The 12,285-nt window shown below is 46.6% G+C and overlaps 1 protein-coding gene across 4 annotated transcripts in view; it reads left to right on the top strand.

Moving 5' to 3' along the window:
- The window catches only part of LOC134928511 (7-alpha-hydroxycholest-4-en-3-one 12-alpha-hydroxylase-like), a 46,893-nt gene extending 34,897 nt beyond the window's left edge, over positions 1–11,996 (top strand). For 3 of the 4 annotated variants that reach the window (XM_063924346.1, XM_063924345.1, XM_063924344.1), the window contains exon 2: positions 8,145–11,996. In XM_063924346.1, the coding sequence (XP_063780416.1) occupies positions 8,153–9,688 (1,536 nt within the window). In that variant the 5' untranslated portion in view covers positions 8,145–8,152 and the 3' untranslated portion in view covers positions 9,689–11,996. The remainder of the gene's footprint in view (positions 1–8,144) is intronic. The other variant, XR_010177941.1, reaches the window with a different exon arrangement.
- Positions 11,997–12,285: the final 289 nt, after the last annotated feature.

Genomic DNA, 12,285 nt, shown 5'->3' with positions numbered 1-12,285 from the left:
GTGTGCTGGTAGTAGTGGTGCAGTATGTGTGTCCTGACAGTAGTGGTGCAGTATGTGTGTCCTGGTAGTAGTGGTGCAGTATGTGTGTCCTGACAGTAGTGGGTGCAGTATGTCTGTCCTGACAGTAGTAGGTGCAGTATGTGTGTCCTGACAGTAGTGGGTGCAGTATGTCTGTCCTGGTAGTAGTGGTGCAGTATGTGTGTCCTGACAGTAGTGGGTACAGTATGTGTGTCCTGGCAGTAGTGGGTGCTGTATGTGAATCCTGGTAGTAGTGGGTGCAGTATGTGTGTCCTGGTAGTAGTGGGTGCAGTATGTGTGTCCTGGTGGTAGTGGGTGCAGTATGTGCATCCTGACAGTAGTGGGTGCAGTATGTGTGTCCTGGTAGTAGTGGGTGCAGAATATGTCCAGGCAGTAGTGGTGCAGTATGTATGTCCTGGTAGTAGTGGGTGCAGTATGTGTGTCCTGGTAGTAATGGGTGCAGTATGTGTGTCCTGGTAGTAGTGGGTGCAGTATGTGTGTCCTGACAGTAGTCGGTACAGTATGTGTGTCCTGGTAGTAGTGGTGCAGTATGTGTGTCCTGACAGTAGTGGGTGCAGTATGTGTGTCCTGACAGTAGTGGGTACAGTATGTGTGTCCTGGCAGTAGTGGGTGCTGTATGTGTGTCCTGGTAGTAGTGGGTGCAGTATGTCTGTCCTGACAGTAGTAGGTGCAGTATGTGTGTCCTGACAGTAGTGGGTGCAGTATGTCTGTCCTGATAGTAGTGGGTGCAATATGTATGTCCTGGTAGTAGTGGGTGCAGAATGTGTGTCCTGGTAGTAGTGGGTGCAGTATGTGTGTCCTGACAGTTGTGGGTGCAGTATGTGTGTCCTGGTAGTAGTGGTGCAGTATGTGTGTCCTGACAGTAGTGGGTGCAGTATGTGTGTCCTGGTAGTAGTGGGTGCAGTATGTGTGTCCTGGTAGTAGTGGTGCAGTATGTGTGTCCTGGTAGTAGTGGTGCAGTATGTGTGTCCTGGTAGTAGTGGGTGCAGTATGTGTGTCCTGGTAGTAGTGGTGCAGTATGTGTGTCCTGGTAGTAGTGGTGCAGTATGTGTGTCCTGGTAGTAGTGGGGGCAGTATGTATGTCCTGGTAGTAGTGGGTGCAGTATGTATGTCCTGGAAGTAGTGGTGCAGTATGTGTGTCCTGGTAGTAGTGGGTGCAGTATGTATGTCCTGGTAGTAGTGGTGCAGTATGTGTGTCCTGGTAGTAGTGGGTGCAGTATGTGTGTCCTGGTAGTAGTGGGTGCAGTATGTGTGTCCTGGTAGTAGTAGGTGCAGTATGTGTGTGCTGGTAGTAGTGGTGCAGTATGTGTGTCCTGACAGTAGTGGTGCAGTATGTGTGTCCTGGTAGTAGTGGTGCAGTATGTGTGTCCTGACAGTAGTGGGTGCAGTATGTCTGTCCTGACAGTAGTAGGTGCAGTATGTGTGTCCTGACAGTAGTGGGTGCAGTATGTCTGTCCTGGTAGTAGTGGTGCAGTATGTGTGTCCTGACAGTAGTGGGTACAGTATGTGTGTCCTTGCAGTAGTGGGTGCTGTATGTGTGTCCTGGTAGTAGTGGGTGCAGTATGTCTGTCCTGACAGTAGTAGGTGCAGTATGCCTGTCCTGGTAGTAGTGGTGCAGTATGTCTGTCCTGGTAGTAGTGGTGCAGTATGTGTGTCCTGACAGTAGTGGTGCAGTATGTGTGTCCTGGTAGTAGTGGTGCAGTATGTGTGTCCTGACAGTAGTGGGTGCAGTATGTCTGTCCTGACAGTAGTAGGTGCAGTATGTGTGTCCTGACAGTAGTGGTGCAGTATGTGTGTCCTTGTAGTAGTGGTGCAGTATGTGTGTCCTGGCAGTAGTGGGTGCAGTATGTGTGTCCTGGTAGTAGTGGTGCAGTATGTGTGTCCTGGTAGTAGTGGGTGCAGTATGTGTGTCCTGGTAGTAGTGGTGCAGTATGTGTGTCCTGGTAGTAGTGGGTGCAGTATGTATGTCCTGGTAGTAGTGGGTGCAGTATGTATGTCCTGGTAGTAGTGGTGCAGTATGTGTGTCCTGGTAGTAGTGGGTGCAGTATGTGTGTCCTGGTAGTAGTGGTGCAGTATGTGTGTCCTGGTAGTAGTGGGTGCAGTATGTGTGTCCTGGTAGTAGTGGTGCAGTATGTGTGTCCTGGTAGTAGTGGGTGCAGTATGTGTGTCCTGGTAGTAGTGGTGCAGTATGAGTGTGCTGGTAGTAGTGGTGCAGTATGTGTGTCCTGGTAGTAGTGGTGCAGTATGTGTGTCTTGGTAGTAGTGGGTGTAGTATTTGTGTTTAGTAATGTGGTGCAGTATCAAGCGAGCAAAGCGAGCCATGCAAGGGGATACAGTACACCAATTGGGGTTCCTGGTCATGTTATGGAAAAAATTACACCAAAAACAGTTCAAAAATCCATGTCAACCAATTCATGTGTCAATCATTTTCATGTGTCGACCATTTGTCCATGTCGACCATGTCAATGTCGACCAATAGTGGTCGACATAATGACTGTCGACCATTCATACCGGTACCATCTGTCTATGTGGTCGTTAGACCTGTTTGGAGACACCTGGTCATCTACAGTACTTGTATGAGGAGGGAGTGCCGGCACTTTTTGACATATATATATATATATAAAATAAAAATCAAAATAAATGCCATCATGTCCACCTGTGGCAGTTCCCAACGACTTGTAATCTGTGTGAAGACTTCTTGATGAAGTCCCCGCTCACCCGGGTGGAGGTCGTGCCTGCTGAAGAAGTCTGCTTCCCAGTTGTCCACTCCCGGAATGAACACTGCTGACAGTGCGCTTACGTGATTCTCCGCCCAGCGAAGAATTCTGGTGGCTTTTACCATCGCCACCCTGCTCCTTGTGCCGCCTTGGCGGTTTACATGAGCCACTGCGGTGATATTGTCTGACTGAATCAGAACCGGTTGGTCGCGAAGCAGGGTCTCCGCTTTACTTAGGGCGTTGTATATGGCCTTTAGTTCCAGGATATTGATGTGAAGGCAAGTCTCCTGCCTTGACCACAGCCCTTGGAAATTTCTTCCCTGTGTGACTGCCCCCCACCCTCAGAGGCTTGCATCCGTGGTCACCAGGACCCCGTCCTGAATGCCAAATCTGCGACCTTCGAGAAGGTGAGCACTCTGCAGCCACCACAGGAGAGACACCCTGGCCCTGGGGGATAGGGTGATTAATCTGAAGATGTGATCTGGACCACTTGTCCAGTAAGTCCCATTGGAAGGTCCTCGCATGGAACCTGCCGAAGGGAATGGTGTCGTATGATGCCACCCTCCTTCCCAGGACTCGAGTGCAGTGATGCACTGACACCTGTTTTGGTTTTAATAGATTCCTGACCAGTGTCACAAGCTCCTGAGCTCTCTCTATCGGGAGATAAACCCTTTTCTGGTCTGTGTCTAGGATCATGCCTAGGAGAGGCAGATGAGCTGTAGGAACCAACTGCGACTTTGGAATATATAGAATCCAGCCGTGTTGCCGTTACACTTCCAGAGAAAGTGACACGCTGTTCAGCAACTGCTCTCTTGATCTCGCTTTTATGAGGAGATCGTCCAAGTACGTGATAATAGTGACACCTTGCTTCCGCAGGAGCACCATCATTCCCGCCATTACCTTGGCGAATATTCTCAAGGCCGTGGAGAGACCAAACGGCAACGTCTGAAATTGGTAATGACAATCCCGTACCGCAATTCTGAGGTACGCCTGATGAGGTGGATACATGGGGACATGAAGGTATGCATCCTTTATGTCCCAAGTCACCATAAAATCTCCCCCTTTCAGGCTTGCAATGACCGCTCTTAGCGATTCCATCTTGAACTTGAACCTTTTCAGGTATATGTTCAGGGATTTTAAATTCAATATGGGTCTGACCGAACCGTCTGGTTTCGGGACTACAACATGGTCGAATAATAACCCCCTCCTTGTTGAAGGAGGGGAACCTTGACCACCACCTGTTGAAGATACAATTTGTGAATTGCAGTTAACACTGTTTCTCTCTCGTGGGGGGAAGCCGGCAGGGCCGTCGGTGAGAGGGCATCTTCTCAAAGTCCAGCTCGTATCCCTGAGACACAATATCTATTGCCCAGGGATCTAACAGGGAGTGAACCCACTTGTGGCTGAACTTACGAAGGCGTGCCCCCACCGGGCCTAGCTCCGCCTGTGGAGCCCCAGCGACATGCGGTGGATTTTTGTAGAGGCCGGGGAGGACTTCTGTTCCTGGGAACTAGCTGTGTTGTGCAGCTTCTTTCCTCTGCCTCCGCCTCTGGCAAGAAAGGACGCACCTCGGACTTTCTTGTTTCTTTATTCGAAAGGCTGCATTTGATAATGTCGTGCTTTCTTAGGCTGTGCAGGAATATAAGGCAAAATATCAGAATTAACAGCTATAGCTGTGGAGACCTGGTCCGAGAACCCTTCTCCACACAATCCTCAGCCTTCTATATGCCTCTTAAGTCGGCATCATTACTATATATATATATCTATATATACATATGTATATCTATATACATACTAGGATCTCAATCTCTGCTGATAAGGTACCTGTCCACGCTGCCACAGCGCTATAAACCCATGCCGACACAATCGCCGGTCTGAGTAGTGTACCAGAATGTGCACGCTATCTGCTGGATCCCTGAGAATAGCTGTTACGTCAGGGCTACCTTTTGGGCAAACGTGACACCCTAGGGGAAGATTCCCATCATATCCTGGCCCTAGTGGGGAAAGGATACTGCCTGAGAATTCTTTGTGGGAAACTGCAGTCTCTTGTCTGGAGATTCCTGCTCTTTTTCCTCATGAGAGGAGGGAAATTTACCTCAGCTTTCTTCCCCTTAAACATGTGTACCATTGTGTCAGGGACAGATGAGTCATCAGTGATATGCAAATCATCTTTTATTACAATAATCATATATTGAATACTTTTCTGCCATTTTGGCTGTAACTTTGCATTATCGTAGTCGACACTGGAGTCAAACTCCGTGTCGATAATATCAGTGCATTATTTTGGATAGTGAGCATTGAGAGACTCTAAAGGTCTCTGCGACATAGGGACAGACATGGGTAGATTTCCTGTCTGTTCTCTAATCTTTTGTGCAATAAATTCACCTTAGCACTTAATTACACATATCCAAACAGGTGTCAGCGTTGTCGACGGAGACACCCTCACACACACATATTTGCTCTATCTCCTCCTTAGGGGAGCCTTTTACCTCAGACATGTCGACACACACGTACCGACACACCACACACTCAGGGAATGCTCATCTGAAGACAATTCCCCCATAAGGCCCTTTGGAGAGACAGAGAGAGAGTATGCCAGCACACACCCCAGCGCTATTAACCCAGGAATAACACAGTAACTTAATGTTAACCCAGTAGCTGCTGTTTATATTGATTTTTGCGCCTAATTATGTGCCCCTCCTCTCTTTTTACCCTCTTCTACCGTGTAACTGCAGGGGAGAGGCTGGGGAGCTTCCTCTCAGCGGTGCTGTGGAGAAAAAACATGGCGCTGGTGAGTGCTGAGGAAGAAGCCCCGCCCCCTCGACGACGGGCTTCTGTCCCGCTTTCATGTACAATTTTGGCGGGGGCTCATACATATATACAGTGCCCAACTGTATATTATGCCAACTTTTGCCAAAGAGGTCTCTAATTGCTGCCCAGGGCGCTCCCCCCCCTGCGCCCTGCACCCTACAGTGACCGGAGTGTGTGGGTTTAATGTGGGAGCAATGGCGCACAGCTGCAGTGCTGTGCGCTACCTCATATGAAGACTGGAGTCTTCTGCCGCCGCTTTTGACGTCTTCATGCTTCTCACACCGGCTTCTGGCTCTGCGAGGGGGACGGCGGCGCGGCTCTGGGATCGGACGAACAAGGGTGCGTTCCTGTGTTCGATCCCTCTGGAGCTAATGGTGTCCAGTAGCCTAAGAAGCATGACCTATCCGCAGTTAGTAGGGCTGCTTCTCTCCCCTCAGTCCCACGTAGCAGAGAGTCTGTTGCCAGCAGAACACTCTGAAAATAAAAAACCTAACAAAATACTTTCTTTTTAGCAAGCTCAGGAGAGCTCACTAAGTAGCACACAGCTCGTCCGGGCACAGATTCTAACTGGGGTCTGGAGGAGGGACATAGAGGGAGGAGCCAGAACACACCAGAATCCAAATTTTCTTGAGGTGCCCTGTCTCCTGCGGAGCCCGTCTATTCCCTATAGTCCTTACGGAGTCCCCAGCATCCACTAGGACGTTAGAGAAAAGTAAATATAACTTTTAAAAGAAAATCCTATACACATACGGAGCAACACCATAGCCCCTTCACCATATTATGCCCCATACAGTAATCCTCCTGACAACATATTATGCCCCCAACATTAATGACCTTTTCACCATATTATGCCCCCACATTAATTATGTAGTACCTGCTCATTGTGAGGGTTCTGCTCATTGTAAGAGGGTTCGGGGGTTCCCCCCCCACCTCTGCCGCTGCTGCTGCAGCCACTGCCACTGCAGTGCAGACTGTTCGCACCTTCCTGCTTCAGTTGAAAACGTCCCTCCCAAAATGGCCACCGCCTCAGAAGAGACAGTAACTAAAGATACTAGAGCCTCCTCTAGTATCTTTAATAACTTTCTCCTCTGAGGTGGCGGCCATTTTGAGCGGGACATTTTTATTAGATTGCTGCGGACTGCGGCGGCAGAGGAAGGCAGGCGGATGGCGTCATGGGCAGCCCGGGACCACTCCTCTCTGTTAGAGATGCTGGGCCTGGGACAACTGTGCACGCAGCACCCCTTTGATGGTGGGCCTGTTGACCAATTTGGGGCTAGCAAATATTATGGCAGGGGGAACTGCACGCTGTGTGCCTCCCTGCTATGGCATTAAGCCCCCAACTAGTTCATTGGAAAACAGGGGAAAGCCCCCAACTATTGGAAAACAGGGGAAACCTATTCCAGTACCAGCCCAGGCAGAGAGGTCCATGGCTGGTTACTGATCTGGACGTGGGGGGAAGGGGGGGGTTGGGAATCAAACTTTTTTTGTTTTGTTATTTTAACCCTTTTGTATACATTTCAACCTTCACGGATAATAGTGATCTGTGCCGTGCATGTGCATACCTCCCAACATGACCCTCTCCAGGAGGGACAAAATGCTCTGGTTCTGGACTTTTCTCTAATTTTATGATTGCTGGCACCTGTTTTGAACAGGTCAATGGATAAGAAAGGTGTTTCAGCACAGGTGATGGCAATCATAAACTAAGAGGGAAGACCAGGAGCAGAGCATTCTGTCCCTCCTGGAGAGGGTCTTATTGGGAGGTATGCATCTGTTAGGACTGGTTTGCCATAGTTTATTTTACCTTTTGTTTGCCGTTGGTTTTGTACTGAAACTATCAAAACCAGCGACTGCATTGAGAGCTGCAGGAACCCGACTGACATCAACGACGCACTTCAATCGAAGCTGAAACCCGAAGGATGATAATTAGTCGGTGTTTGGACATCTATAACCCATTGATAACCGCTGTTGATCAGTAGTTTTGGTTTAGGACCAAAACTGATGGTTAGTAAATATACACAGACACAAAAATTGCAGGAAATAAAATGTGAGATTGCCAAAATTGGGTGAATACTTTTCTACAGTATGTACTGAAGTAAAATGCCATACTGTCCCTGGAAAGTAGGGACAGCTACCAATTATGGACAGCTACCAACTATTTATTTTCATTCGTTAACATAATTGCTATGTGCTCATTCTTGTCAATTGGTGCCATCCATGTAATCAAGCTCTCAGTCCTCTCACTACACTGGGAGACTAGTCTATGTTCCCGGGAGTCCAGGAGATCTCCATGAGATTCAGGAGTCTCCCCAACGTTTTGAGAAGGGTAGATGATTATGTATCTGTTAAGCTGCATATTAAGCCAAGTTAGGGTCGAATACCATTTTATAGGCATTAAAAGAAGGGAATCCAATGTGGCCAGGACAAATGTTAAAAATTTGTTGTTTTTACAAGGAGGCAATAAAATAATACACACATGTATAATGCTTTCAAAATAAGTACTGTATCCTTGCTGTATTCATTTTGATGATGTTTCTAACTTTTCATAATATAAACTATTTGCTTTTGCTTTGTTTTTAGCATCCAAGATGGGCCTGTTGCTCCCAGTCCTTTTGGCTGTGTTGGTTTCCCTTCTTGGAGGCCTCTACATGTTAGGGATGTTCCGGAAGAGGAGACCGAATGAGCCCCCTCTAGACAAAGGCAGTATTCCATGGTTGGGTTACGCTCTGGACTTTAGAAATAACAGCGCAACCTTTCTACAGAGAATGCAGAAAAAACATGGAGACATTTTCACGGTCCAAATTGCCGGCTATTACTTCACTTTCGTAACAGACCCACTTTCATTTGGGCCCATTGTAAAGGAAGCCAGAACAAAGTTGGACTTTGAGCAGTTTGCAATGGAGTTGGTGGCCAGAGTATTTGGCTATCATTCTATACAAAATGACCACAAAATGCTTGAGAAGGCAAGCACAAAGCATCTCATGGGTGATGGGTTAGTAGTCATGACCCAAGCGATGATGGACAACCTCCAAAACTTGATGCTTCATGACATTGGCTCCGGGGTTGGTGAAAAAAAATGGCATCAGGACGGGCTTTTCAATTACAGCTACAATATTGTTTTCCGGGCTGGTTATCTTGCTTTATTTGGTAATGAGCCAGCTAAAGGCAAAGAAGGCATAGAAAAGGCCAAGAAAGTTGATCGGGAAAGTTCAGACAAGTTGTTTACCGAGTTTCGAAAGTATGATCGCCTATTCCCACGTCTGGCGTATGCCGTTCTTCCTCCAAAAGACAAGTTGGAGGCTGAGAGACTTAAACGATTGTTCTGGAATATACTGTCTATTAAGAGAACCCTGCAGAAAGAAAATATAAGTGGGTGGATCACAGATCAGTTCCAATTTCGAGAAGAAAATGGGATGCCAGAGTATATGCAGGACAGGTTCATGTTTCTTCTTCTCTGGGCCTCCCAAGGCAATACAGGTCCATCTTGCTTCTGGCTACTTCTCTACCTAATGAAGCATCCTGAAGCTATGGAGGCTGTCAGTGAAGAGGTAAAAAAGGTAATTAAAGAAACGAGACAAGAAGTAAAACCTGGAAGCCCTCCCATCAATCTCACCAGAGATATGCTACTGAAGACCCCCATTCTGGACAGCGTTGTGGAAGAGACCTTGCGGCTGACTGCTGCTCCTGTCCTGATTAGAGCGGTGAAGGAGAACATGAACCTCAAGATGTCCAGTGGGAAAGAGTATGCCATTCGTAAAGGGGACAGAGTTGCCCTTTTCCCCTACACAGCTGTTCAAATGGATCCAGAAGTGCATCCAGAACCAGAGAAGTTCAAGTACAACCGTTTCCTAAATGAGGATGGCACTAAAAAAAATGATTTCTACAAGAACGGGAAGCGGCTGAAGTTCTTCACAATGCCATGGGGAGCAGGAACCACCATTTGCCCCGGTCGTTTCTTTGCTACCAATGAACTGAAACAGTTTGTGTTTCTTATGTTGACATATTTTGAATTTGAGCTTGTGAATCCCAAAGAAGAGATTCCAGGCATCGATGCAAATCGATGGGGTTTTGGCTCCATGCAACCTACGCACGACGTCCAGTTCAAGTATCGATTACGCTACTAGCTGCAAAGGAACCACCACTAACCTGTCTGCTTCCCGTAAGGTTTTCAAGGGGAACTGAGAACACAGATGTTTCAGAGACGGTCCATGTGAAGGAAAGCACAGTTGATGAAAGAACTGCAGAGATGCTGGGAGAATTTCACCAGAAAAATTATATTAAGCATCCAAAAGCAAAGCAAACTTTGAAATATGCATTCAACTGGCTGATATATATATATATATATATATATATATATATACTGTATATACATATACACACACCACAGAGTATATATACATAACGTCCAATTCTGTTCTAGGTAAATAGCACAGTTCAGAAAAATGCACTATGCAGAAAGAAACAGCACTCTGAGGGGTACATTTACTAAGGTAGGAGTTTTTTTAGAACTGGTAATGCTGCTCATAGCAAGCCCTGCCCTGGGTGAAACGTACGTTCGAGGCCGTACCCTATGTCATTTCCGGAATCCCGTGCAGCGCACACGGGGCTGGTTACCAGGCACGGAGAGGAACATCTTTTACTGAGAGACAACTGAATGGAGCTGTGACACACGCATACACCTCAGGTATCCTAACATCCTCTCATTGGGGTGCGGCAGGACCGGACACTCTGCAATGACCAAAGGGTTATCAGAGCTGCCGAGCACTGCAGCCTCCAACAGCAGACACGCCACTACTTTCTTCCTACCAGCACTGACCAGTTAACCCTCTCACCTCTCATTCACTGTGCTTAGACACACATGAGAAGGAAGCAGAGGTTACTGGAGACCCGGTTCAGGTACATTCATCTCTTAGTGATATTGGAATAAGTGCTTACACACATCATTTCCTGTGTAACGGGGAACATTGAGCAATACAATTTCTTGTATATACCAATATATGGCTTCTCTGCTCTCTCGCCATTTATTAATATAGTATAAGCACAATCTATAGAAACGTGTCTCTCTCCGCAGGAATATTTACAGATAGTGCCTGAAAGTGTTTAGACCGCAGGCATGTCCAAACTGCGGCCCTCCAGCTGTTGAGAAACTACACATCCCAGCATGCCCTGACACATCTTTAGCATTCTTAGATAGCAAACTGTGTCAGGGCATGCTGGGATATGTAGTTCAACAACAGCTGGAGGGCCGCAGTTTGGACATGCCTTGGTTAGAGGAATTACCACTGAATTACAATATTATCACCCACAAATTAACTACAAATTTAATGACAAAAGAATTTTCTATGACTAATTAACTATAAAGGATTTCCATGTAATTAGATTACTAATACCCCTTCTCCATCTACGATGCGGGTCGCAGCCGGGAGCCTGACACGGGTGCTACCCGGCTGCGACCCGCATCGGCCCCTTTCCCATCAGCAGTCACCATCCCGGCATATTGGCGGGTTGGTAACGCTGCTGGTGACATGGCAGGGGCGGCGCTGAAAGATCACATGATCTCCCAGCGCCGCCCTTCTATACAGTGTAAATGGGAGCCGTGTCTCATCAACACGGCTTCCGTTTACACTACACCTTACCCGGATCATTCCCGTGTCCTACCCAGGTAGCTACCCGGGTAGGATTCACGGGTCACTTGATCTGGGTTTTTCCTGAGGGAGCCGTTTCCACTAGAAAAAAACACGGATAAATGTGCGCCCCCGTGCATTTACTTGTGTTTTTTGAGCTAGTGGAAAAGGGATATTAGAGGCTCATATAGAAACTTTTTCTTGTATAACTAATGTCCTCTTCATTTTAATAGTAGAAGTTGCTAATCTGCGGAGGAGATAGGAACTCTCTGTTTAACTCAAAAACTTTTTTTTTATCTATTTAGTACGAAATAAAAGTTTTATTTTAAAAAATAACAAGACTTATTATATACAAGAGTATCCCCACAAAGAGGTTAACTTTCTGTCTCCCTGTTCCTATACAGGGACAACCTTTTGTAATATTCATGTCATTTTCCTCAGGGGAGCACCACCAACACTTATACAGGCACTTATATTACGATTTATAAAAATGAGCTCTATAGTTGGTTCTTATACACAATTGATAGATTGCTGTCATCAGCTGTGCAGGATCACCCTAACTCTTTGCTAACATAATGAGGGTAAGTCAACGACTAAAGTTTCTACATACTACAGGGAGCTGTATCACGACATAACTCTAGAAACAAATATAGTCATAGTTGTATGTAATCATATAACAATGAAGTTAAACTGTAGCAAATTGTACATCATATGTTACAATCTATTTTGTTAATGCTTTAATATGGCTTTAATCTTATTATTGAGTAAATTCTATTTTAATAAAACAGTATTCCATGTGAAAATCAAATTTTAATTCAAAAAGTCATTGGACCTCAATCTGAGTTGCATGTGATGCGGCTGCAATTCCAGACAAGTACTTCTATCATTAGTCCCATGCAAACAACTGCCGGTATTCTGAGTCCTTCACATCACCACACTGCTCCCAGCCTTTCACTTCAGAGAGCAGCTGCCAACACTATAGTCAGCATGTGCACCAATGCTATGCTTGGTCCTGACGTTCTGACTTAAACTGGATGGATCACTGCATATAGTGTGTAGTGTAGAAGTGGTAGTGTGGTGGTCACTGGCGCTCACCG

This window comes from Pseudophryne corroboree, chromosome 5, assembly GCF_028390025.1.
Source record: "Pseudophryne corroboree isolate aPseCor3 chromosome 5, aPseCor3.hap2, whole genome shotgun sequence".
Classification (NCBI taxonomy): Eukaryota; Metazoa; Chordata; class Amphibia; order Anura; family Myobatrachidae; genus Pseudophryne; species Pseudophryne corroboree.
This window is presented reverse-complemented; position numbering and strand designations above follow the sequence as displayed.